At 40.5% G+C, this 25,146-nt stretch overlaps 1 protein-coding gene across 1 annotated transcript; it reads right to left on the reverse strand.

Moving 5' to 3' along the window:
- Positions 1-1,869: 1,869 nt before the first annotated feature.
- Positions 1,870-25,074, reverse strand: SNX5 (sorting nexin 5). Its single transcript, XM_069495772.1, has 8 exons — positions 25,021-25,074; positions 10,719-10,824; positions 10,555-10,630; positions 9,628-9,668; positions 9,455-9,540; positions 7,604-7,763; positions 3,438-3,523; positions 1,870-1,971 (listed from the first exon to the last, which is right to left on the reverse strand). The coding sequence occupies exons 1-8, from the start codon at positions 25,072-25,074 to the stop codon at positions 1,921-1,923; spliced, it is 660 nt and encodes a 219-aa protein (XP_069351873.1). The 3' UTR covers positions 1,870-1,920.
- Positions 25,075-25,146: the final 72 nt, after the last annotated feature.

The following is a 25,146-nucleotide window of genomic DNA, read 5'->3' on the forward strand; positions in this document are numbered from 1 at the left end:
GCTAGACTCCCTAAGAGCTGGCCCACCTCTAAAACCACTTCCCACTGCCTTCGTTTCCTGCTTCTTGAACCCTTCAAAGAATAGGACTTATGCACCCATGTGGGTTTTCCTGGAGGATTGCTAGCTATTAAGACTTTCAAAACCTAGCACAGAACACTGACGCATTAAGCTAGAAGGCAAAACAAAAAAACTCCCCCACATCTTGAAGTGGCCCAAATTCCAACAGAACATTTCTCCAAGTGTGACCGAAGCCCGTCCCCGGCTGTAGATGGAGCTCCTCCTGCCGAGGCCTGTCCAGAACCTGCCCTCCCTCACATCTGCCCTCATGGGCTCGACACCCAGGCCCCAAGGCCAGTCGCCAGAGCTCTGATCACACTCGCTGCTCAAGCAGCTATGGCGCAGGCACCTGCCGCCAGGAGCAGCGGATCTACTGAGAGCCGACACCACGCCCTCCGCCACAGCCAGTGTGTGTGCGCGGTACTATGGACGGTATGGAGGCGACAGGTAGGGAGGCGGACAGAGATGTGATTAGGAGCCCACACTGAAGCTACAACTGCTGAGTTTAAATTCCCTCACTTCCTGCACCATGTTTCCCAACCGTGCCTGCGCCCTGAAGGTAGGAGAAGGCACGTAGTTCAGCTTTAGCTGCCTGTAGCTAGCCGGGGAGGAAAGACATCAAGACCAGCTAAATATAAGAAAAACAATCCATATGATGTTGAAATCAGTTTTGCAACCCTCATACCAGTGATAACCAGTTACAACTGGTTATAACAGATGCTAAAAGTGGCAGGTAAAATGCTTTTTAACATAGTCTCAAAGGATCTTCCCATGAGTTACTTACTAATTACAAATGTAACCAGTAAACTTCACACTACAGAAAATGTGGCAGACGCCGCCTTAAGTCTTAAGACACACACTTCCGGAGGACACAGAATCCCTGTGTTAAAGTCCCTGGCAAAAACCACAAACCTCAATCAGGACAGGAGCAAACAGACAACCCCAGATGTAGGGAACTTCTTAAAAAGGCCTGTAGGATTCAAAAATGTTAAGATTAGAACAAAGGCCCCTGGGATGCTGAGCGAAGACACTGAAGCCCTCTCGCCACAGCCACGGCTTAGTGCAGCTGCATGCATGGCACACCCTGGCCTCGTTTTCCACGATAACACTCATATAGTAGCACCATTTATTATTTCATTATATACTTTTTATAAAAAACAAAAGCCCAAACACATATATCTCCCACTACCATTAGGGAGGGAGTTCACATCTTTCTTATTGGTGAAGTGGCTATCTTCTAAAGGAGGCCTTGTTATGTGTTTCTCTATATATCCTTAGATAACATCTCTTCCCCCTCAAGTATTTATATCCCAACTATAAAAATGGAGCTGCAAATAGTATATAAAGATAAATGAGATTTTTCTTGCTGTTGTTACAGTACAAACACTTGAGGTTATGGGAGTATTAGGGCAAAAAAATATTAAGGAATTACCTGTAACAAAGTAGCTATTTGTTATAACTGGCACCTTCCTGACAATTAGTAGGGACATGGGCACACAAAACAGGAGACAAACATGGGCCAGGTGACCAGGTGACAGCTTCTACTTGTTTCCAAAAGGCACATGTCTCCTACACCCTTTCTTAGTAACTAAAGACAAACTATAGAAGAACTCAGTATTTAGATTCCTGCCCACTTTGAGATATTAAATGCATAAGGAAAAGATTAGTTATGTCCAAGTAGCCCACAATAAAAATTTTTTATACCAACATGGTTAAGTGTTAAGATTTTTAGAAATCAAAATATTTATTCACATAATTTTAAACTAAAGTCAAAGCTAGTAAGTCTTCCGTGGTAATGATTTAAGCGCAAGTGATGCTTGGCTTTCTTTCACATTCATTTCCTTCCTTCAGAGTAAAGGCAGATCAGTTGTTCTTGAACAAGTCAATGCACCTCTGCAAGAGGAAGACATTGTTCTGGGAAAAAAAGTCAAAGTAGACCAATGAATCACTCGAGTCTAAGATTTGCTATACAGCTGTAAGAATACAACACAAGTCCACAGACATAGCTGTGGCTTTTCTCAAGGGAGATCTGACACCAGCCAGACTAGGCTGACACTACTCTTCATTAAATCTCAGTTGACTGCAACCTGCCCCTCATCCCTATGTCATGCCGGAAGGGTTCCCTTCTCTGTGGGTCTGGGCTGTTTGTTGCTGGGAGAGGCTCCCAGTGAAAGAGCTACAGCACCTTTGCCCTCACCTTCCCCTACCTGTTTCCTCCCAAATGTGATCGTGCCAGTCCTGCTTACTTTAAAGTCTTAACTTAAATGCTATATAAATGAGTTGTTCTGGCCGGGCGCGGTGGCTCATGCCTGTAATCTTGGCACTCTCGGAGGCCAAGGCAGGGGGATCGCTTGAGGTCAGGAGTTCCTGAGCAAGAGCGAGACCCCATCTCTACTAATTAGCTGAGCACCATGGCACATGGCTGTAGTACCAGCTACTCAGGACGCTGAGGCAGGAGGATCGCTTGAGCCCAGGAATTTGGGGTCCCAGTAAGCTAGGTTGATGCCATGGCACTCTAGCCTGGGTGACAGAGCAAGGCTCTGTCTTAAATGAAAAAAAAAAAAAAAAAGTGTTCTATGTAGATGAAGGCCTTAGAAAGACTGGTTACTAAAAATTAGTCATGGGTAAGATTACAGATGAGATTATAAACAATATTGATACAGGAATCTGCAAAAATTGCTTTATAAAGTTCTCACATTAACTTCAAAAGGCAAGTAACTATAAACACATCTATGTTCTAGTCAAAATAAAGGCTTTTCCAAAATACATATCAATATTCAAGTCTTCCTACTTGAACCAAAGCTGAAGGCCAGTGATAGTTCCCTCCTCTCACCTCTCAGGTCTGAGGACTGACCGGGCTGCCCTGAACCAGATGGCATTCCAGAGCCAAGCTGAGTCCTGAAGCCACCCCCAGAAATGGAGTGTGGGGAGCACCATGTTCCTTAGAGGTCCCTAGCGGAGCACCCTTGCTCGCCACTGTTTCTGTGCTACAACAGGATTATCAGAATACACTTAGAAAAACCAGGAAACAATTTCTTTGAAAAAAGATTTCCATGAAAGCCCAAGATATTGAAGAGCTTATTCATAAATTAGGTTCTTCAGAGGCTGGCCTGCAAAGGCCTTGGAGAGTCAGGCAGGGCAGCCTCCACCAAGAATGCTCCTCTCAAAAAAGTATTTCAAGATGTGAATTAATGGTTTGCTGTGGCAAAAATACTCCCTCTCCAAGTATTACAGAAAATTAACGCCACAAGACAAACCCCACTGCCTGATGACACTGGGATAAAAACTTGGGGGGGGAGGTAAAAAAAAAAAACCCTAAAGAAGTCAGCTTAATTTAAGGGAAAAAAAAAAAAAACCAAAAAAAAAAAACCACCACTTACCCTGGCATGCTTTATTTCCAGTTCAGACTTCTCGATTAGATTATTTCTAAATGCCGCCACTCTCTTCCGTTTGAAATTTGTCAGTTCTTTTTTTTTTTTTTTTAGACAGAGTCTCACTCTGTTGCCTGGACTAGAGTGCCATGGCATCAGCCTAGCTCACAGCAACCTCAAACTCCTGGGCTCAAGCGATCCTCCTGCCTCAGCCTCCCGAGTAGCTGGGACTACAGGCATGTGCCACCATGCCCACCTAATTTTTTCTATATATATTTTTAGTTGTCCAGATAAGTTCTTTCTACTTTTAGTAGAGACGGGGTCTCGCTCTTGCTCAGGCAGGTCTTGAACTCCTGACCTCGAGCGATCCTCCCACCTCGGCCTCCCAGAGTGCTACGATTACACGTGTGAGCCACCATGCCCGGCCGAAAATTTATCAGTTCTATAGGAAGAAATAGTTAAAATTTACAAATCCAAGAAAAATTAAACAAATTTTATATTCACTTTAACTTCAAAATATTCCTAACAAATAATCTCCAAAGGTTTTCTGTACAACTGTTATTTTCTCAAATTATCTCTGCGATTGCAACACATACTAAATATCTTATGCTCGCTGCAGTGATGTGGGTGTCATTGTCTTTAAGTGGGCAACAGCACCCAATCACCAAGCATCGTCACTGGGAGAATGGCAGTTGACTACTTGGGGAACACGTGATGAGCAGCGTAGGTGCCGATGACTGAGGACAGGGTTGAAGGCGGGGTGCTGGTGAGCCAGACATATTTCACCACTGGTTTTTGAAAACAGGGTGACAACTCTTCTCCAATGTGGCTAACAGGCCCATGAAAATGTTCAGCATCGCTAAGGACTAGGGAAATGCAAATTAAAACCATAATAAGATTATAACCTCACACCTGTTAGAATGGATTTTATCAAAAAGATGAGGTTGGCAACAGTGCAGAGAGAAGGGAATCCTTCTATACTGTTGGTGGGAATGGAGGTTAATACAGCCAGTATGGAAAATAGAACTACCATAGGATCCAGAAATCCCTGTTCTGGGAATATACTCAAAGGAACTGAAGCCAGTATGTTAAACGGATATCTGCATTCCCGTGTTCACTATAGCCAAGATATTAAAATCAATGTAAGTGTCCATCAATGGATGAAGAAAATGTGGTATATTAATAGATACACAATACTATTCAGCCTTTAAAAAGAACAAAATTCTGTTATCTGGGACAACATAGATAAATCTAGACACTATGCAAAGTAAAATAAGCCAGGAAGAGAAAGACAACTATTGAATGATCTCACTTATAGGTGGAATCCAAAAAATAAGGCGAAATTAAGTAGAGAGAAGAACCTCACGGTCACCAGAATTTGGGGGTCGGGTGGGGTGGGGCAGCAGTGGGAGGAGTAAGGGAAGGAGGGAATTGCTGGTCAAAGGCGACAAAGCTTCAGCTAGACAGTTTGAGATCTGTTACACAGCAGGATGACGGCAGTCAGTAGTATTGTTTATTTCAAAATAACTAGGTCAATTTCAAATATTATCTCCACAAAAAAATGTTAAGTGAGGAGACAGACATTGACTAGCTTGATCTAATCATCTCACATTATATAATACATATACCAAGTCACATTGTACTCCATAAATGCAGCACAATTATGACTTATTAAGTATAATATTTTAAACATTAAAAAATATAAAGGGAGAGAACAGTTACTCTCATGTTCAAGATGGATTTACTTTGGATGTGATCTGTAAGACATCTCCCCGTTCTGTCTTTTCTTTTCCTATTGCCACCATCAGGATTCAGGATTAATGACCTATTGCAAATTGGGATAAGCCAAGAATGTGTACTCCCTCTGATCCCTTTGTTAGGTTTGTGACTTTAAGCTCTGCTTTGCAGATTTGCTTTGGTAAAACTTTGGCCATCACTCCTTAGGTAAAAAATTCTGTAGCTCCAGCTGGCACTCAAGGATACTCAGAAGAGTCCGTCTCCTGTCTCACTGTCTCTATAGTGCTGCCCAAAAGAACTACAGTGCAGCCACATTAAAAAGTCACAAATTTTACAGTGATATGTTAAGTCTATAGCGCTAGCACTGTAATGACAATCCCTTGGACATCCTAGGTCAAACAGGTCTTCCCAGAGGTCGATATAAGCTCCCCTTCTTCCTCTGTACCTGCACAGAGGTCCAGGCCATCTGTACACAGGATCACAGGAGATAGACACACACTAACATACCAGCCCTCACCACCATTTGTGCTATGTTCCTTAAACTGACTCAACTTGTATAGTCAGCTCAGATACAAATCTTAGAAAGAACTCATACCAAAGGCAAACAGGTTAATACTTATCAATCTCAGCATTCTACAGAATACTATACTTTTAGTATAGTATACCTAGGCTTGCAATTTGAATAAAGAGGATATAATCAAACAACACAAGGGGATAACTTAGATAGTTTAGACAGGCCTAAATTGGCACCATTCTGACTTCGGTGGTTTTTCTTTTATCTCCTCTAAAACTGTCGAGAGCCACTAAATTGGCCTATATAATAACCTAAGATTTCAACTCAGTAGTTTTGAAGTACATGCTTTTCTTTATAAACTTACTAGCTCTTTAAAAAAAAAAAAAAAGAAGAACTATAAGAATTTAAGAATGGGGCATAAGAAGGTTACTTCAGAAGAACCCAAAAACAGCCCTGTGAATGTATCTGCATGACATTTGCCAAGTTCCAGGAAAGAGAAGCTCTGTGTCTTACAGCTAAAGCCTTATAGTCCTGAATAGACAAAGGAAGACAAATCCCAGAAAGCCTAGGTTTAGACACGTCAGGTAGCTTTCAAGCACGTTACTGAACAGAGATCCCTGGTAACATAAGAACACTACCAGACATGCCTAGATTTCCCTACCACTGGAATACAAAACACACCTGAGAAAACTAAATGAAATGGGGATTTCTATTTTCATGCAAGCTATTTATTTAGGGGGGAGGAGGCGTTGAGTCAAGTGCTCTGTCCTACTATTATTGCACTCACTTTCTGGGAGATACATTTGAACATTTGCTCTGGAATGTTCCATGGCCTCTGAGAATGCCATGGAAGATCCAAAAGATCCTCTAGGGTAAAGACTACATATTATGGCCAGGTGTGGTGGCCAGCACTTCGGGAGGCTGAGACATGAGAATTGCTTGAGGCCAGGAGTTCAAGACCAGCCTGGGCAATATAGTGAGATGGAGGTTTCCACAAAAAAATTTTTTAAAAAATAAGCCAGGCACGGTGGTGCACACCTGTAGTCCTAGCTACTTGGGAGGCTAAGGTCAAGGTTGCAGTAAACTATGATCAGGCCACTGCACTCCAACCTGGGTGACAGTGAGACCCTGTCTCTTTAAAAAGAAAAAGGAAAAGAAAGGAAGAAAGAAAGAAAAACCATGTATTACGTTCATGTTCAGTGGAAATGGTGTACCACCTCCCAATAAAGTTAACCTGTATTTAAAAAGTCCCCTGCTCTGGAAGAGGGGAAGGCAAGAAAGAACCCTGTGGACGTGGACTAGAAGTGAGTGTAGACTCACGATCCCTGAAACCTGTGTACGTGTGCAGCTCTGTGCCTGTGCACACACACCTACGTCTCCTGGCTCCATCTGCTGGAGACAGACACCCCAGGAACAATGAACACACTTAGCATTATTGGATATAAAAATGAACAAGAACTGTTCCAGAGTAAAGGACTAAGAGCTAAGATAACCAGATGCAATCCTAGACCAGTTCTTACAGTGGAGTGCATTACTGGAACAAACTTTACGAGACTACAGTCAGTAGACTGAGTTAAGTATACTGCAGTGGATAACTGTATCGTAGGGATGTAAGAGAATGACCTCAGTCATAGGAAATATACATAACAATGTTTTTAGGGATAAAAGAACCGTGATGTATGCAACTTAATCTCAAATGGTTCAATAAAACAAAAACCAAAAACCAAAAAACCCCAGAGTGTTTATGAACACTCAGGAACCGTGACAATAAGCATGCGTGTGCAAGTGATACAGTAGATGGGGGTGAAGTGCTGACACTGGGTGATGCTAGGTGAAGGAACATGGGTGTTTTTTGCACTATTTGTGCAACTTTTCCTCTGTAAGCTTGAAATTATTTCCAAAGAAAAGAATATCCCTGCTTGACCTTCTTTTGCAGATTCAGAAAGCTGTGCAAATTTCTGGCAGCATTCTTGCTGGTGTGCCTCAGCCACCTTGACCTCTCTGCTTTTTAACCAGGCCTTATCCAGAGCTTTGTTTGAGTTCTCAAAGTCAACGAGGGCTTTGGTGCATCTGTATAAGAGATCCTGAGAAAGAAATTAACAGGTACAGCACAAAAAACTACAGAGAACTGGAGCACTAAATAAACATCTAAACCATTCTAACCATGTCCCCAGTGCCAATACACTGTCTAAATTGTTAGATGGCAAGAAGCTAATCAACCCCTACACCTCCCTTTCCCATTATTTAATCTCCAGCTTCAATAGGGATGAGCAACTCTGACAGCATTGTTGAGAGCTTTTTCCAGAATTCTTCATATGGCCAGGGGAAAAGTCCAACAGAGTAAAAACAGAAGAATTTTTTGTCAGTTGATTCAATAACTGTAGGTAATTTCAAAAAACTAAACACTGTGTATCAAAACACATGTACAGTTATTGCTGGGCAGTCAAATGAAATGCCGCTAAAATACAACTGCGCAGTGAGATAGTAAGAAACATATAACCCTTCCCTGCAAATCCTGCTTCTGGTAGTCTACCCTGGGGATCCATCTAATCTGAAATAAAGATACTTCACAAATCTTATAAGCAAAGAAGATACCTCAGTATCTAAAATTGGCAATTATGATGCATAGATTATGCAGTTCTTAAAAGCTGGCAGAATAATTAACGCCAGGTGAAACTATTTTATCCACTTTTGCATATACTCAAAAAATTTAAAGTGAGCTCTTAATTCCATGAAAGGAGAAAATAAAATACAAGTCTAAAATGCATAAAAAATGTCCAAATATAAGACGAAGAAAACATGTCAAAAGGCAAATTAACCAAAAATAAAAGTACATTATTTGGGAAAAATATATTTTTACTTTCTGATGACATTTCCCCTTGTTATATATAACATTAGAAGGTACTGAATCCTACTTACCTAATTTTATGTTGTCTGATTTAGCACATTTCGTGTAAAATTAACTTAAACATTTTTGTTTGGGGCAATTCAGACAGCTAAGAATGCATGTTTAATTCCCAAACAATATGCTGTTTACCACTTAGTCTTGCTTTTCATAAGTAACGCTTTATGGTTCAAAATCTGCAGAGACAGCTACAATTTGATAAAAGCTCACAAACCCCCAAACCTTTTCTGCCTCAGAAATAGCCCTCTCGGCATGTTATATCCACATCCAATAACCTATAATTCCCAAAACTATTGCTCCATACAACCCCCACAGCGCTGTCAACAATATAAGCTTTAGGCCGGGCGCGGTGGCTCACGCCTGTAATCCTAGCACTCTGGGAGGCCAAGGTGGGCGGATCGTTTGAGCTCAGGAGTTCGAGACCAGCCTGAGCAAGAGCGAGACCCCATCTCTACTGAAAATAGAAAGAAATTATATGGACAGCTAAAAATATATATCGAAAAAATTAGCCGGGCATGGTGGTGCATGCCTGTAGTCCCAGCTACTCGGGAGGCTGAGACAGGAGGATCGCTTGAGCTCAGGAGTTTGAGGTTGCTGTGAGCTAGGCTGACGCCACGGCACTCACTCTAACCTGGGCAACAGAGTGAGACTCTGTCTCAAAAAAAAAAAAAAAAAAACAATATAAGCTTTAAAGAGACAATGCCACAGAAAGGCCTATCATTTACACAAACACACCTGACAAATTCCTATCTTCCTCCTGAGGATAAAGTTAACTTCCTTTTTAAACAAAGAGAATACATCTCCTCACATCAAACTTCTGTTCATGGCAAGGTCTTGTACCGCTCCAACAAATGAAACAACTTGTCTTACCTTAGCAGCCTCTGTGTTGAGCATGTAGTATCGGAAAAGCTCTGTCAGCTTTAAATCTTCATCTGATGAGACTCGACCCTCTACTTAATATTTTAAAAAGTAAATGTCACCATCAAGGCAGAAATCTATAGATTACAAAATATGTATCATAAAGACTGACACAAAAATCCTTATCCTAAGTTTTTCAAATAGCTCAGCAACCTTCAATAGGTACATGAAAACACACACATAATTTTGGTTTCAGGTCTTAAATAAGCTATGAAATATGATCTTATCAATACTTCAAGACGTGAATGAATAAACTCAGAAGCCCTGGCCTTCAGCACTTTAGTGCTTTCTTTCCAATTGGCCTAGAACAGCAGAGAATGCTTACACATTGCACGTGCTTACAGCGCCACCCAGTGGTAGCCTTTCAGTCATGCTGCCATGTGACCAGAATTATCTTATTAGACACCAGCGCTGTATTAACCAAGGTCAGGTTCTAATGAGCTACCGCTGTGGCCATCACAGCTATAAAATATGCTGCTACCTCATTTGTCTTCCGCCGTTAACCTGACTTTCAATTTCAAATCAGAAGTAATACCGCCTGTTGTTTCAAGCTTAGGTGTTAAGCAAAATACTGTCTTACTCCAGAAATGCCCAGGAGGGAGAAACCGTGAAAAACATATATAAAAATAAGTGCAAGATCGAACTGGGGTGATTATAGTATTTTCATGACCACCACAACCAAACCAATAAAGTCCAGGGCACTACGAGGCAAAATGACAAGCACCAAGTGCCAAAAGATAAAAGGTAAAGTTCTCTCAAAGACAAGTCCAAAATTAAAACTGAGACATTTAAGTTTGACAGAAATAAAGGCTGTGGTAACAGCTACCACATTTGTTCATCTACAGAAGAGCTTTCTAAGTCCCCTACTGTCTTAGAAGCATCTTAAGTACAGAGGATATAAGACTTGAGAACTGAAGACTTTCCTAAATGAGCTTGTATCTCATCTCCAAGCAGAACTGAAACTATGTAGCCATTACTCATTATTCTTACAAGTATACCACTCAGCAGTCTTCAATTAAGTAATGGCAAATGCTTTTCCAACAAAAACTTACTTTTTGATGACCGTGGGCTCTTCCAAAGCCAGGGTATGCAAGCAGGCTGCAGGGTGAATACCGTCATCAGCAACATCTGCAGAAACAAGGATAGCCCTTTTTAGAGGAACAAAGCCAGGCACATTAGCAAAGCTCTAAGTGGCTAGGGAATACAGGGTACTTAATTTTATGAGATCTGGTCATTTTGTCAGCTTTCACACAGGAATCCTTGATCCTATTGTAATAATTAATAAGGAAGTTCTTCGCTTGCTCAAAAAAGTCACCTACCTCCTAAAAGGAGGAAAAAAGAAATTTAAGAACTAGACAATTCAAGAATGTAAATATGTATTTTGTATTAGAAGAAATATTTGACAAACAGACTCATGAATAAAAAGTTTAACCTTTATAGAACAAGGAATTGCACAAATTTATAAGACACTATTTCATAACCAAGACTGATAAAAATCAAGGGCTGGCAGGAATTGTCAACCGAGGGAACCATTTTGAAGAACAATTTGGCAATGGCCAGTAAAACCCTGGTACCCTAAGACCCAGCAATTTCTACTGCTGGTGCAATGGTTCTAAGCGGGACACTGGCATCTAGCCTTGGATACCTGCATCTGTGTGTGGGTGTTCCCCCCTCCCAATTTGGGTGGTTTCAGACTGGGAGGCAATATTGACATCTGATAGGCACTGGCAAGGGATGCCAAACATCCCATAATGCAGAGGACCCCAACCTATGGTGAGTTGTATAATTATTTCATTATACATTACAATGTAATAATAATGGAAATAAAGTACACCGTAAACATAATGTGTTCGAATCATCCCAAAATCCTGAGTGACAGAGTGAGGCGAGACCCTGTTTCCAAAAAAAAAAAAAGAAAAGAAAAGAAAAGAAAAATGAAAAAGGAGTCTTATTTCATACCTTACCAAAAAAAAATAAACATCAGGTTGTTTTAGGATGTAAATGTGGGCCAAATTTCAAAACCTTTAGAACACAACAGAGCCAAGGTGCCCCCATGTTCATAGATAGTATAACACAGTGTAATTAAGAACATAAACTGTGAAGCCAAGTTCAAATCTTGTCTCCACCACATAATATTATAAATGAGTGAACTTGGACATATAACTTAACTTTTGCCTCAGTTTCTTCATCTGTAAATGATGATAATAATTGTACCTTCATGAAGAACATACAATTAAATGATTTAGCATATACAAATTACTTAAAATTGTGCCTGGAAAGAAATAAGTACTATAGGGGTTTAACCAACCCTATTACTATTTTTGCTGTGCTTATTACATTCTTTCTAGTGTGCCAAGATCAGTTTCTTCTCTGCTATCAAAGAGCAATCCTTTTTTAATTCTTTGCTCTGATGGCTCAACCCTCTGTGGTTAAACATATGCAGAAGCTCTGATCCTTAAGTTTCTATGGTTTCTAGATGAACATGGGACTCACTATCAGGGGTCTAATCAGTGTGGGACCTTCGGCTTCATGGCTGGGTACCCAAGCACTCACTGTTCAACTCAACACCTAGTAATGCCCAGTCTTGGCCCTTGGGGTAGGTGGACTCAATGCTCTCAAGTATCAAGCACAAAATATAACATCAGTTGATACCAAGACTATCCTGCCTGCTCCTTGCTGCACCATGAAGACCGCTGGGCTGGGATTTCTTCTAGGGTTCTTCATCTTCTACTCACTGACTACCCCATTACTGGGTGGTGTTAAGAAACTTACTGAGAAAATATGCGGAAGTCTCAAAGGTATGAAGTTAAGACAGGAAATAAATCCAATGATCATTTATGAATGAGGGAGAAGATGTTGGAAAATAATGTGCTATCTAGGTGGTGCAGGAAGGTCCTCCTTCGTCCCTAGACTCAGGGCATTACTTACACCAAGGGTCCTATGGATATTTGACAAGAAAAAAAAACAGGTATGATGCCTGTATGTCCTTTCCAGATGGAGAGCTCTTTTATAGGAGGTCCAAAGGACTAGAAGTGTTTTGAATTTTTAGTTGACATATTTAATTCTACATGTTTATGGGATATAGAATGATATTTCAATATGTGTATACTATGTGTAATGATCAAATCAGGGTAATTGGCATATATATCACCTCAAACATTTATCATTTTTTGTGTTGCCAACATTCTAAATCCCTTCTTCTAGTTTTTTGAAAATATGCAATAAATTATAGTTAATCATATTCATCCTACAGTGAAATGCAGAAAACCAGAATGAATTTCTCCCATCTAGCTGTAATTTTGTATTTGTTAAGCAACCCCTCCTCATCTTCCCTTCACCTTTCCCAGCCTCTAATACCCACAATTCTACTCTTTAACTCTATAGGCTCAAATTTTTTTTAACCTTTTTTTTTGAAACAGGGTTTCGCTATGTTGCCTAGGCTGGTCTTGAACTCCTGGCCTCAAGTGATCCTCCCGCCTCAACCTCCCAAAGCGCTGGGATGACAGGAGTGAACCACCATGTCTGGCCTCAACTTTTTTTTAATTAATAGCTCACATATGAGTGAGAACATGCACCATTTATCTTTCTGTGACTGTCTTATTTTGCTTAACATACTGTCCTCCAGGCTCACCCATGTTGCCTCAAGTGACAGAATTTCATTCTTTTATATGGCTGAAGAGTATTCCATTGTGTATCTAAACCACATCTGCTTTATCCCTGAATCAATGATTATTTAATGGCTGCTAAATGATGATTTTCTATCCTTGACCCCTTCTCTACCTTCACTGAGCCCTTTTTTGGCTTCCTTCTTTAGCTACAGTGGGAGGAGTGGGTACCGCATCCCATCTATTCTTCTAAGGGATATGGTGGGGAAAGGGGAGGTGTTTTGTTTTTGTTTGTTTTGAGACAGGGTCTCACTCCGTCACCCACTCTGGTGTGCGGTGGTGAGATCACAACTCACTGTAGCCTCCAACTCCCGGGCTTATGCGATCCTCCTGGCTTAGCCTCCAGAGCAGCTAGGACTAAGGCATGTGCCACCATGCTCAGCTAATTTGAGGAGGTTTCCATCCAGTGTCCTACGCCAGGGTTTACTCCATCTAGTTAACGGAGTGTCTTACCTCTGAGAGGTGGTTACCCTTAGCCTCCACTTTCCCACCTGTCCTTTCTTCCTTCCACAATTCAGAGATGAGGAGAATCACGGCTCTGACTCATAGCTTAATACTTCAATGCTAAAAACTAAACCCCAGGTCCCTCCTTTCCTCCATGGTATAATGTCTACAAAACGAATCAACAAGTACTTGTTGAGTACTTATTCTGTGCATGCCATTTTGCTTGGTTCAGTGTAGAGGAGAAATGTGTAAGGTAAAGTCACTGCTTTTAAGAATCCACAAGATGTCACCCTAAAGAAGTAGAAGCAGGCAGGCCCAGGATATCTCTGTGTAGCCTACATGGAGAGGTTCAGGGGATTTTATGGGATGGAGAAGTAAACAGGGACTGGGCTGCTCGTGGCAGAGCTGAAATTTAATTATAGCAAACAGATTAAGAGCATTAGCCCTAGAATTAGACTTTGCTCAAACAGCAGCTTCATTCCTTGCTAATTTGTTATTTTGAGCAAGTAATTTATCTTCCTGCCTTTCAATTTCCCCATTTGTAAGATACAGATATTAATAGAATCTTCTTCTTAGGGCTATTGGGAATATTAAATGAGATAATATGTGTAAAACACTTAGCTTGTTTCCTGACATAAGTGTTTTATAAATAGTAGTAATTACAAATGTAAAGGAAGCTATTGTGTATCAAAAGCTTTTAAAATGCATGTCCACTTTGACCCAGAAATTCCACTTCTTAGAATCTATCATAAGTAAACAGTCAGAGATGCCCACAGCAATTTATCATCTTCAAAACATTACTTATTATATTGAGAAAACATAAACAGCCTTAATATTTAACCATAGAAGTTTGCTTAATTAAATTACGATCTCTCCATACAAGGAAAATGCCACATATTTTAGCAATTATGTTGCAGAATATTTAATGATATAGGAAAACCTTCATCTAATATTGCTAACTGGTAAAAGCAGGCTATAAATCTGCATTAATGTATTATTTTAAATTGTTCTCTAACTGTCCCATGTATTTATTTTATTCTTCCCAGAAACATTTTTAAAGGACTTAAGAAGCTTGCTACTGCCCCAAGGGGCATTTGGAAGATCTTTTTCGAGCATGTGTAGATTAAAAATTTAATGAGATCTCAATACTATGCCAGGAGTGTTATTCCCAGCACCCATGTAGCTTATCTAGCACCCACTAGCCTCTGGCACAGTTTGTTAAATTTGTCTTTCCATCTGAGCATCTTTTGTAACACAGCAACTCTTAGATTCCTGACTTGGTGATGTAGAGCCACTTGGGTATCTGTACTCATAGGGACCAGGCACTACAAGCCTTGAGCTTGCACCTGTGAACAAATACAGGGAAGGAGAAGAAAGGGAAGAGACCCAAGAACTAAGACTCTTTTCCCCCCAGTGTGGCCTTTTTATTGATAGAGAGAGAGGACACATGGAAGTGAAAAACTTCCATAAAGCAAAACAGGGTGTTTTTATTACTTCTTATTCTTTTCTTTGAATTGTCATTGTGGCTACCTTTGTCCAAGCTTACCACCCACCATAACCAGATTGTGGACTTTTACCCACTCAGTGGAATCTGATCTTTCAAATCTGACTTTCAATGGATCTACCATAATCTGTTCCGATTTTTCATCACCAATCTGTCCTCTCAGTGGCCTGCATTTACTCTGATGTAGTTAAAAACACTTCCTTCCCAAAATCAAGGTTCTAGTTCCGATGGCCTAATGATCTCTAAGACCCTTCCTACACTTAATTTCTCAGTTATCTCCAAATAAGCCCTGTCTTGGAGTCTCCTAAATTCAACATGTCAGTTTCCTCTCCCTCTTTCTTTCCACTTCTCCAGAATTCATTCAGGAGGAGGAGAGGCTGCAATTTCTTTGTCCCAACACGAATGGAGAGTGGAGAGGAAGGATCTCAGGGGTTGTCCTGGGGAGAATCCAGCCCTGCCGTGTGTTCTTACACTTTTAGCCAAGGTGACAGGCCTAGACAAAAATGAATGCTATTAGGGGAGGATTCCCTGTATCAGCTCCTGTGGTCCTTGTGGACTGCCGCTGCCCTCACCCCCTGTGAGAGTTCCCCTGAATTCCTGCCCTGAGGATACAGAATGGGGTATGTCTGGGATACACCCATTGGAACAGAGCTGACTTCTGTTTTGTAATTTCTTCCTTCCCAGAATCACAAGATATTATTTTTAAAGTATGTTTAAACACCATGTTTGTTTAACCTTGTGCAATTTTAAAATAATGAATAATTGGAAACTAAGTAGACTATGTAAATTCCAATGCTCTGTAGGTTAGAATATTATGTAGCCATTAACAATGACACTAAGGAATAATCACTAACCTGGGAAAATGTTTATAATACAGTGCTATATAAAAATCTTGGTAGAAAAAAAACCATGGTACAAAATATTACTGGATGATTTTTTTATATACATGAAGAAAAAGTAACTAAAGGCATATTCAGAGGGATATTATTTTGACATGCTAACTGAAGCTTTATCCCTATAGATCTACTTCTCTATGGTCTTTCCCTCACCCCAGGCACCTGGGCATTCTACTTCCTGGTTAGAGAAGGGACAGTACAGTGGAATGTAATTCACAAAATATTTAAATTCTTGGCCTGTAGAGTTCAAAAGAGAAGGTGCAGACCTAAGACAAATATTTGGAAGAATGTATGATAAATCAGAACCAGGTTTTACCACCCCCTGCTCCCTTCTGTCTTTTCCAGCAGGTGTATAAAATTCTCCCCATTGGAGGTTTAAGGAAGTGAGTTAGAAGGGAAGCAAGGGAAATCGATGGTGGTTAGAGTACCAGGTATATTTGAGAATTAAGAGAAGTGGCCATAGCCAGGGTATACTTCCACAAACCAGGAGACAGTTGCAACTGAGAACCCCCGCAGGGTAGTTCAGAAATTGGCACATGGGGTGCCCAATACAGCGTTTTCAGAATCCCATTGAGTTTCCTATTGCCCCGGGTGGTGCGGAGCAGCCAGGTATTTCTTGAGGTATTTCTAGGGAGCAGCATGCAGAGAATACAAATCACTGAGTGAGCTCCCTTCAGTTGAGAAGGATGCAGTAGTTACCTGCTGGAAAAATATCTGAAGACTCAGCAGAAATAAAAAAAAAAAGTGTGTATATATAAAGGATCAAGCACACCTCCCATTTGGATGCGTTGGAATTAAGCAAGTGCATTGGAATGTAGAAGCAAATTTTGCGGGTAGATGGTGGCCAAAAACAACCAAATGAAAGAGATTAATTTTCATTACCTCATTAAATGTGAGCTCAAAATGAAATTCAGGCCAATTTCTCATACGATATATATATATTTTTTTTTTTTAAAGACTTACATTTTGCACATATCTGAGTTTGTAGCAAAGTTTCATCCTTGCTGTAAATGGCACTGCCACTGCCAGGCACTCAAGGCTCTGTGACCCCCAGGCTTCCACCACTCCCAGCACCACCGTAAAAACTTTCTCAACAGTGGTTGCGTCTTTGCATTGCACCCTCCAGAGCCAAGGTCCAGGGAGGGAGCATCTGATTGGCTGAGTCCATGTCACATGCTCACACTCAAGCCGCCAATGAGCAAGGAGAGGCAGGATCTGGACTCCCGGCTTCCGTAGAGGAATAGAAGGACTCAGCTGAGAACCGTCAGCTGTAATACTGAACTCCCAGCAGCTGGGGGAGTGGGCATGTTCCTGAAGGGGAGTATGGGTGCTGTCCCTCAGCATCTACCGGAGGCCCACCGGTAGGAACCTGAGGCAAGTTTGGTGTCCCGTCCCCTTACCTGTGGGGCGTATGTTCCAAGACCCCCAGTGGATACCTGAAACCTGATAGTACTGAACCCTTTATATATTAATATTATGTTTTTTCCCCATACATAACTATGACAAAGTTTAATTAATAAATTATGTACAGTAAGAGATTAACAATAATAACTAATAATAAAATTGAATAATTATAATAATATGCCAACATCACTACTCTTGCACATGTCAACAACATGTGTGTGTGCATGTGTAAAGAATATTAAATTACTTTAGATTGAGACCCATTCGTTTGAGTGGTGTGGGATGGGGAAAGTACATAAGGTGGGATTTTGAAAGAAAAAGATTTCCCCATTCCGGTTCTAACCTCCGTATGACCTTTATCTTTCTAGAAGGGGGGAGGGGGCAAGCATCCTATGAGCACCTACTGTGTGTCAGGTAATTTTCTGCCCTGTCTCATTAAATTCTCATGTAAAGTCCTTAGGGTAGGTATAATTATCATCCCATGTTACCAAATGGGAGAACAAGGACTTAGAAAGGAGGCATGCTTTGTACATAGGACAAATACATTTTTCATAAACACACACATACCAAGAGAGTTTAATTTTCTTTTTACCTTATTGATGTTCAAAATAAATATCCAGAGGGGGAAAATAGGGTTGGTCACATTAAGAGACAATTTATGTCTTCAGAAATCCAAGTGAACATTTTAGCAAGGGATAAGTTTTAGCATTTTATGAATAGGGACATAAATAGGGACTCCAGACTAGGGGAGAAAGTGTCTATAGAACTCAGAAGCCTGAAATTCTCCATGAGATGTGGGAAATTCCTACTGTGGGGGCCCCCAGGTTGACCCCTTTCCTGTAGCTGTGACGCCATAGGGTTCCCATCTCAGTGGTTGAGATCATGAAGTGGTGCCTGAATTTTGTGCTGTTTGTTCCAACAATACTAATCACTAATCTTTATTGTTTATGGAACATTTCCTACATGCCAGGCAGTATGTTATGCATGTTACATAAATCGTCTTGTGTGATCTTGACAAAAATTCTATGACACTGGTTTTATTGTTTCTCATATTTCGCAGATGAGCAAACCAAGACTCAGGGAAGTCATGAGATGTGTCCAGGTTTATCTAGTTTGCAAGTGGCTGGACTGAGACTTAACTAAGTCTCTCTGACTCAAGCCTTTGTTAACCCCTTATACCCCATCACTCCATCACCACCACCACCCTGCAAGGATCTCTGTCCCTCAGAAGGGCCACTACCCCCCCCCCAACAGTTCTCATGTCCCAGACAGACCATCAATCCTCCATGAACTCAATGTCTGTCCACTTCTGGGCTTTATTCCTTCTAGAAATGGAGTCTGGTGGTGGAGGAAGGAACCCATGATGTAGTGGGCAGGGTCTGGTGTGGCAGAGAGAGCCTAGGCTATGGATGGAGATGTATTAGAATTGAGTGTATGTCCATTGGCTTAATTCCAGAAAAATATAGTAACTTTGCACCACTATAACTCCATTTTCTGCCCCTTTCTTTGTGCTTTTATTGTCATATATATTACATTTATGTATGTTATAAACCTAACAGTAAGTGTTATAATTATTACTTCAAAGAATCTTATTCTTTTTAAAGAAATCTAGAGGAGACCAGAGAGATATATATAGATATAGATACACACATACACTTACACACAAACCCCTACATACACACACGCACACACACACACATACACACTTTTATATTTACCCACATATTTACCATTTCTGTTCTTCATTCCTTCTGTGGATCCAAATTACCATCTGGTGTCATTTCCTTTCAGCCTTAAGGATAAGGTTTGCTTGAGAGAAGCATCAACTCCCCTCAGTTTTGTTTATATGAGAAAGGCTTTATTTGGCCTTTATTTTCTTTAATTGAAATTTTTATTGAGATATTTGTAGATTCACATGCAGTTGTAAGAAATAATAAAGAGAGCCCCTGTACCCTTTATCCAGTTTCCCCCAATGGTAACATTTTGAAAAACTGTAGCACAATATCACAATTGGGATATTGACATTAAAACTATACACTGATCTCATTTGGATTTCCCCAGTTTTACTTGTAATCATGTGTGTGTGTGTGTGTGTGTGCGCGCGCGTGCATGTACTTACTTCTATATGATTTTATCATGTGTGTAGATTTGTGTATCCACCACCACAATGAAGATACTGAACAGTTCTACAGGTATCCCTAATTGTGCCCTGTTGTACCACACTTCTCTCTTTCCCACTGTCCCCACCTCCTGCACTGATCCATAGCCCCTGGCAACCACTAACCCATTCTCCATTTCTAAAACATGTTATATAAATGATATAAATGGAATCACATGTATTTACCCCTTTGGGATTGGCTTTTCTGTTTTTACTCAACATAATTCTCTGCAGATTCATCCAAGTTTTTACATACATCACTAGTTCATTCTTTTATATTGTTGAGTACTAGTCCAAGGATGGTCCATAGTTTGTCTAACTATTCACCTGTTGAAAGATATCTGGGCTGTTTTCAGTTTTGGGCTATTATGAATAAAGCTGTTATGAACATTCACATACAGGTTTTCGTGTGAACATGTTTTCATTTCTCTGAGATAAATGCCCAAGTGTGCAATTGCTGGGTTGTATGGTAATTGAATGTTTAGTTATATAAGAAAATGCAAAACTGTTTTCCAGAACAGTTGTAGCATTTTCCGTGCCCAACAGCAATGTGGGAGTGATCCAGTTTCTCTGCGTCCTCATCAATGCTTGCTGTTGTCACTCTCTTTTATTTTAGACATTTTGATAGGTGTATAGCGATATCTCATTGTGATTTTAATTTGCATATCCCTGATGTCCAATGATGTTGAATGTCTTTTCATGTATTTATTCTTTGTCTGTATGTTCTTTTAGGCAAAATGTTCATGTCTTTTGCTTATTTTTAAATTAGATTTTGTACTGTTAAGTTTTGAGAGTTCTTTATATATTTTAGATAGTAGTTATTGTTGTATATATGATTTGTTGCCTTTATTTTTGAAGAATAGTTTTTCTGAATATAGCATTCTTTTTTGATAGTTTTCTTTCTTTCAACACTTTGACTATATTATTCCAGTGCCTTCTGGTCTCCATTCATTTCTGATGAGAAGTCAACTGTTAATATTAGTTCTATGATTGGTCACCTGTATGTTATGAGTCATTTTTTCCCTAGTTTTTTTTTTTTCAAATATTTCTCTTTGTCTTTCAGAGTTTGACTATGATATGTCTAAGTGTGGTTTTTAGGTATGTGTTTAATCTACTAGGGGTTTATTGAGCTTCTCGGAAATGAAGCTCTGTTTTACAAAATAAATGTTTCTCAATTTGTTGTTTTACTTTGGTGAATTTCCAGCACCTGGGTTTGTTTTTGACAATCTCATTCAGTTTTATACTTGTTTTCTGTGGAGAGGAATCGCCTGACCTCTTTGGGTCAATATTACTGGAAGTCTTTCCCTTGGATAAATATTTAGAATAAAACATTTACTTTATAATGAGCCTCCTCCTCAAATATGTGTTACTCTACAACTTGCTAGAGATGCAATGTATCAGCCATATACCTAAGAGACATGCCGTTCTTGGAGATGATGTGTGTGGTTTTGTTTTTTGTATTTCCCCTATGACTTGCAATTAGATGGGCAAGTTAACTAACAATAACTAGGTGACCATACATTCTGTTTTTCCCCAATAGTCCTGACTTGCACCTTGCTCTAGGATAATTATTGATAGATCCTCGTTATATTCTCAGAAGTGTCTTGTTTGGATGATAAATTTATATCCTCATGCTAGTTGTTATCTACTTTGAAGACATAGCTGTCTCTCTTTCCCTACTAGCACTTATGCCTGAATGTGTTGTTCTAAAATTTGGATGTGGGGTGGGAGTGGAGAGCTTAAGCCATGTGATACAACTCTGTTTTAATCAGAAAACCTCGCGCTGAGTATTGCTGCGTGCTTGCCCATATGTTTCACAGTGGTACTTTGTTTCACATTTGACTCTTGTTTTGTCCATAAGTCGGACTCCCTCCCTGAAGGGCAAGTGAGACGTTAGGTAGAATTTGGGAACTCCTGGATCTAATGCCTACAAAATCTCACACCTGATATCTAATGTCATATGGGCTCTATGGGCCATCACCTAGATGGCCCTTCAGGACTGAGGCACTCATTCCCCCAGTTGCTAGGAGTATTGGCTGCTGAAGGCTCACAGCTGAATTTCTCTATGGGACTTGCTCTTGGCCTAAGGAGTCACCTTGCCCACATCCAATGACTGGCCTATGATGAAATACAAACACCTGACCCCCCTGCCTTGACTGAAGACAATATTCAGGTCCATTTCTGCTCAAGATCTCCCAGGGACTTGGCAGAGGAGGTCTCTGTTGCAATGGCTTTCTCCATCTATACACTCTGTCTGTACATTAATCCATCTTATTTTTTGATGCATTTCAAAGTAGATTGTGTATTTCAGTACACTTCACCCCAAATACTTCATCATGGATATAATGATTTAGAGCTCAGTATTGGCTTACATTTTTATTGTGATGTGAAATTTGTATACAATCTTAAGTGTATATATGCTGTGTTTGACAAATTTATGTGCCCACGTAACCAAAACACTATAAATATATAGAATAATACCTTGACCCCAAATGGTTTCATGATTCCCTTCCTAGTCAATTTCCTCCCCCAGCTGACTTCTCCCAGAGGCAACCACTGTGTTTTGCTTTTACAACATACTGTTTTACATATTCTAGATTTTCATATAAATGAAATCATACAGTATGCACTGTTCGGCATAAGGCTTCTTTCACTTAGTATAATGTTTTGAGATTCATTCATTGTGTTGTATATACTAATAGTCCATTTCTTTTTATACTCTGTCATATTCCAATGTATGAATATACCACAGTTCATTTATTCCATTTTCCTATTGCTGGACCTCTGGATGTTGGCAGTTTATGGCTACTATGAAGATTTTATGAATGTTCTTGTACAAATCTTTTTGATAACATTTGTTTTCATTTCTTTTAAATAAATACTTATGAGCAGAATTTCTTGGTCTTAGGATAAATGCTTAGTTTTGTAAAAAATTGCCAGACCTGCTGTATTAGTCTGGGTTTCCCAAAGAAACAGAACTGATAATGTACATATTTTTTTTCTTTTTACTATAAGGAGTTGGATCACATGATTAAGGATGCTGAGAGGTCCAAGATCCGCAGTCCGCAAGCTGGAGCCCCAGGAGAGCTGAAGGCATAGCTCCAGTCCAAGTCAGAGGGTTGAGAACCAGGAGAGCCCATGGTGTAAGCTCCAGTCTGAGGCTGAGTGGGAAGGCAGGAGAAGACCAATGTCCCAGATTGAAGACAGAATTAGGCAGAGAGAAAGAATTATTTCTTTCTTAGACTTTTATTCTATTCAGACCCTCTATGGACTGGATGAAGCCCATCCACACTGGGGAGAGCAACCTACCAATTTAAATGTCAATCTCATCCAGAAACACTGTCACAGACACACCCAGAAATAATGTTTAACTAAATATCCAGACACCTGTGGCCCAGTCAAGTTGACACATAAAATTAACCCTCACAAGTCCACCTCTTGTCAACTTAGCACCCATACATAGCTCCTTAAACCATTCTGTCACCCAGGCCAGAGTACAGTGGCATCATCATAGCTCGCTGCAACCTCCAACTCCTGGGCTCCAGTTTTGCCCCTGACTTGCTGTGTGGTCTTGGAAAAGTCCATTTCTTACTAGAAGCTTCCATTTGCACGTATGTTTAAAAAGGAGGGGGATTAGAGCTGGTGGGGTTTTTTTAGGCCCCTTGGTTCAGACATTCCCTGAGTTTCCAGACCAGCCAAGCTTCCTCTGGGCATATCTGGCTCTGGGGGCAGCTCCAAGGATAGAATGAGGAGAGGAAGATGAGGGGTGCTGAGTCTGTGTGGTGCCATGGGAAACACCTAAAGACTCCACTTGACACATATTCTGGGTTCTGATGGGCAGAGGAATGAGCAAACAGTTGATAATACACAGACCCAGCATTCTCCAGCTCCACTGAGATTCCTGCAAGGCAGGAGTTGCCTGTGCTCAGCCCTGAGGGCTCTGAGTTCATTCCTGAGCACAGCAGGTGAGCAGACACTGTCAACCATAGGGCACACTCTGGACATTTCCAAGGGACTCTTTGGTCCACTGGTGCCTGGGACAGAATGATTCTGTTCCAGTCATTCATGAATATCATCACCAATCAAGGACTGAGGGGCTCCAATGAGATGGACACGCACTAGGTACTTATCAGATTTGGCAGAGTTCCTGAGCTGCCGTATTTTCTCAAATTTGGAAGTACTCTTCGACAGCCTTAGTCTATCACCTTCATGTTACAAATGGGAAACTGAGCCCCTGAGGGGAACATCCCTCCACCCTACCCTATCCCAACCAGGAGCATACATTCAACCAGGGGCAAAGTTGGATCTCTACTCCCAGACATGCTCTTCCCATAGGATGCAGACCAGAGATGACTTGTTAGTGATTTGGTCTGCATCATAAGGGTGCACAGGGCTGGGATAGGCTTCCCAGGGAAACACATGAACTCTTACAGAGGTACAGAGGCAAGAGCAAATGTAAATGGGAGATCCCATGCACGGGGACAATTTGTCCAGGAGGACATTTTGCAAAACTGCCAAATTAGCAGTGTTTTCAGGGTCTTCATCACGACCCTGCCTTGATCCTCTTCTTTTCAGTAATTCTAACATTTTCTCCTAATCTCCTTCTGCACCAGAATCAGGCACCAATAGATGATGTCTTCTTCTCCTTCTCCTTCTCCTTCTTCTCCTCCTCCTTCCCCTCCTTCTCTTCCCCCTGCCTTTTTTTGAGACAGGGTCTCACTCTGTCACCCAGGCTGGAGTGCAGTGGTGCCATCATAACTCACTGCAGCCTGGAATTCCTGGGCTCAAGCAATCCTTCCACCTCAGCCTCTCAAGTAGCTGAGCACACACCTGATTTTGAAATTTTTTATAGTAACGAGGTCTCACTCTGCTGCCCAAGTTGGAATAGACTTCTTTTTTAATAGCAAGACATTTGGCACAATTTTATTGTAATCATTCAGAATTTTGGTTCCATGGATACACTTGAAGCTCTGAATTGGGGGGTGGGGGGCATGAGCAATATACATAACCTAAACTTTTGTACCCCTATAATATGCTGAAATAAAAAAAAAAAGAATTTTAGTTCCAGAATAGTACTGATTTTCTTTCATATCATGTCAATTACTTTAAAAACATTATGTCTTGCCTGTTTGGGGTTATTTTCTAACAATTGTATTAAACCTCATTTTCTCAGTAATTACTTGGACTAAACCGTAAATTTTTCAAACAGCTTTACTAGGATATCATTGACATATAAAATTTTATACGTTTAAGGCGTACCACTTGGTGTTTTGAAACACATATACATTGTGAAATGATTGCCACATTGCAGCTAATTAACATATCTATCACCTCTATATAGTTACCATGTTTGTGAGCATGTGTGTATGTGTGGAGAAGATTTAAGATCTATCCCTTTAGTAAATTTCAAGTATACAGTATTGTTAACTGTCCTCACCATGCCATACCTTATATCTGTAGAACTTATTCACCTTGCAAACTTTGTACCCTTTAATCAACATCACCCCATTTCCCTCTCCCCTTGGCAACAACCATCCTACCCACTGTGTCTATAAGCCAAAGGTTTAGACCAT

This window comes from Eulemur rufifrons, chromosome 20 (genome assembly GCF_041146395.1).
Source record: "Eulemur rufifrons isolate Redbay chromosome 20, OSU_ERuf_1, whole genome shotgun sequence".
Classification (NCBI taxonomy): domain Eukaryota; kingdom Metazoa; phylum Chordata; class Mammalia; order Primates; family Lemuridae; genus Eulemur; species Eulemur rufifrons.

Bases quoted from the DNA above. Each gene is read 5' to 3' on its own strand.
- SNX5 (XM_069495772.1), bottom strand. From the start codon at position 25,074: ATGTTGATTAAAGGGTACAAAGTTTGCAAGGTGAATAAGTTCTACAGA. The intron at 10,631-10,718 runs TTAAGTACCCTG...TTGTTTCTGCAG, and splicing joins AATGACCAGATCTCATAAAA to ATGTTGCTGATGACGGTATT. The intron at 3,524-7,603 runs GTCAAGCAGGGA...AAAAAAAAAAAG, and splicing joins TTCTGAATCTGCAAAAGAAG to AACTGACAAATTTCAAACGG.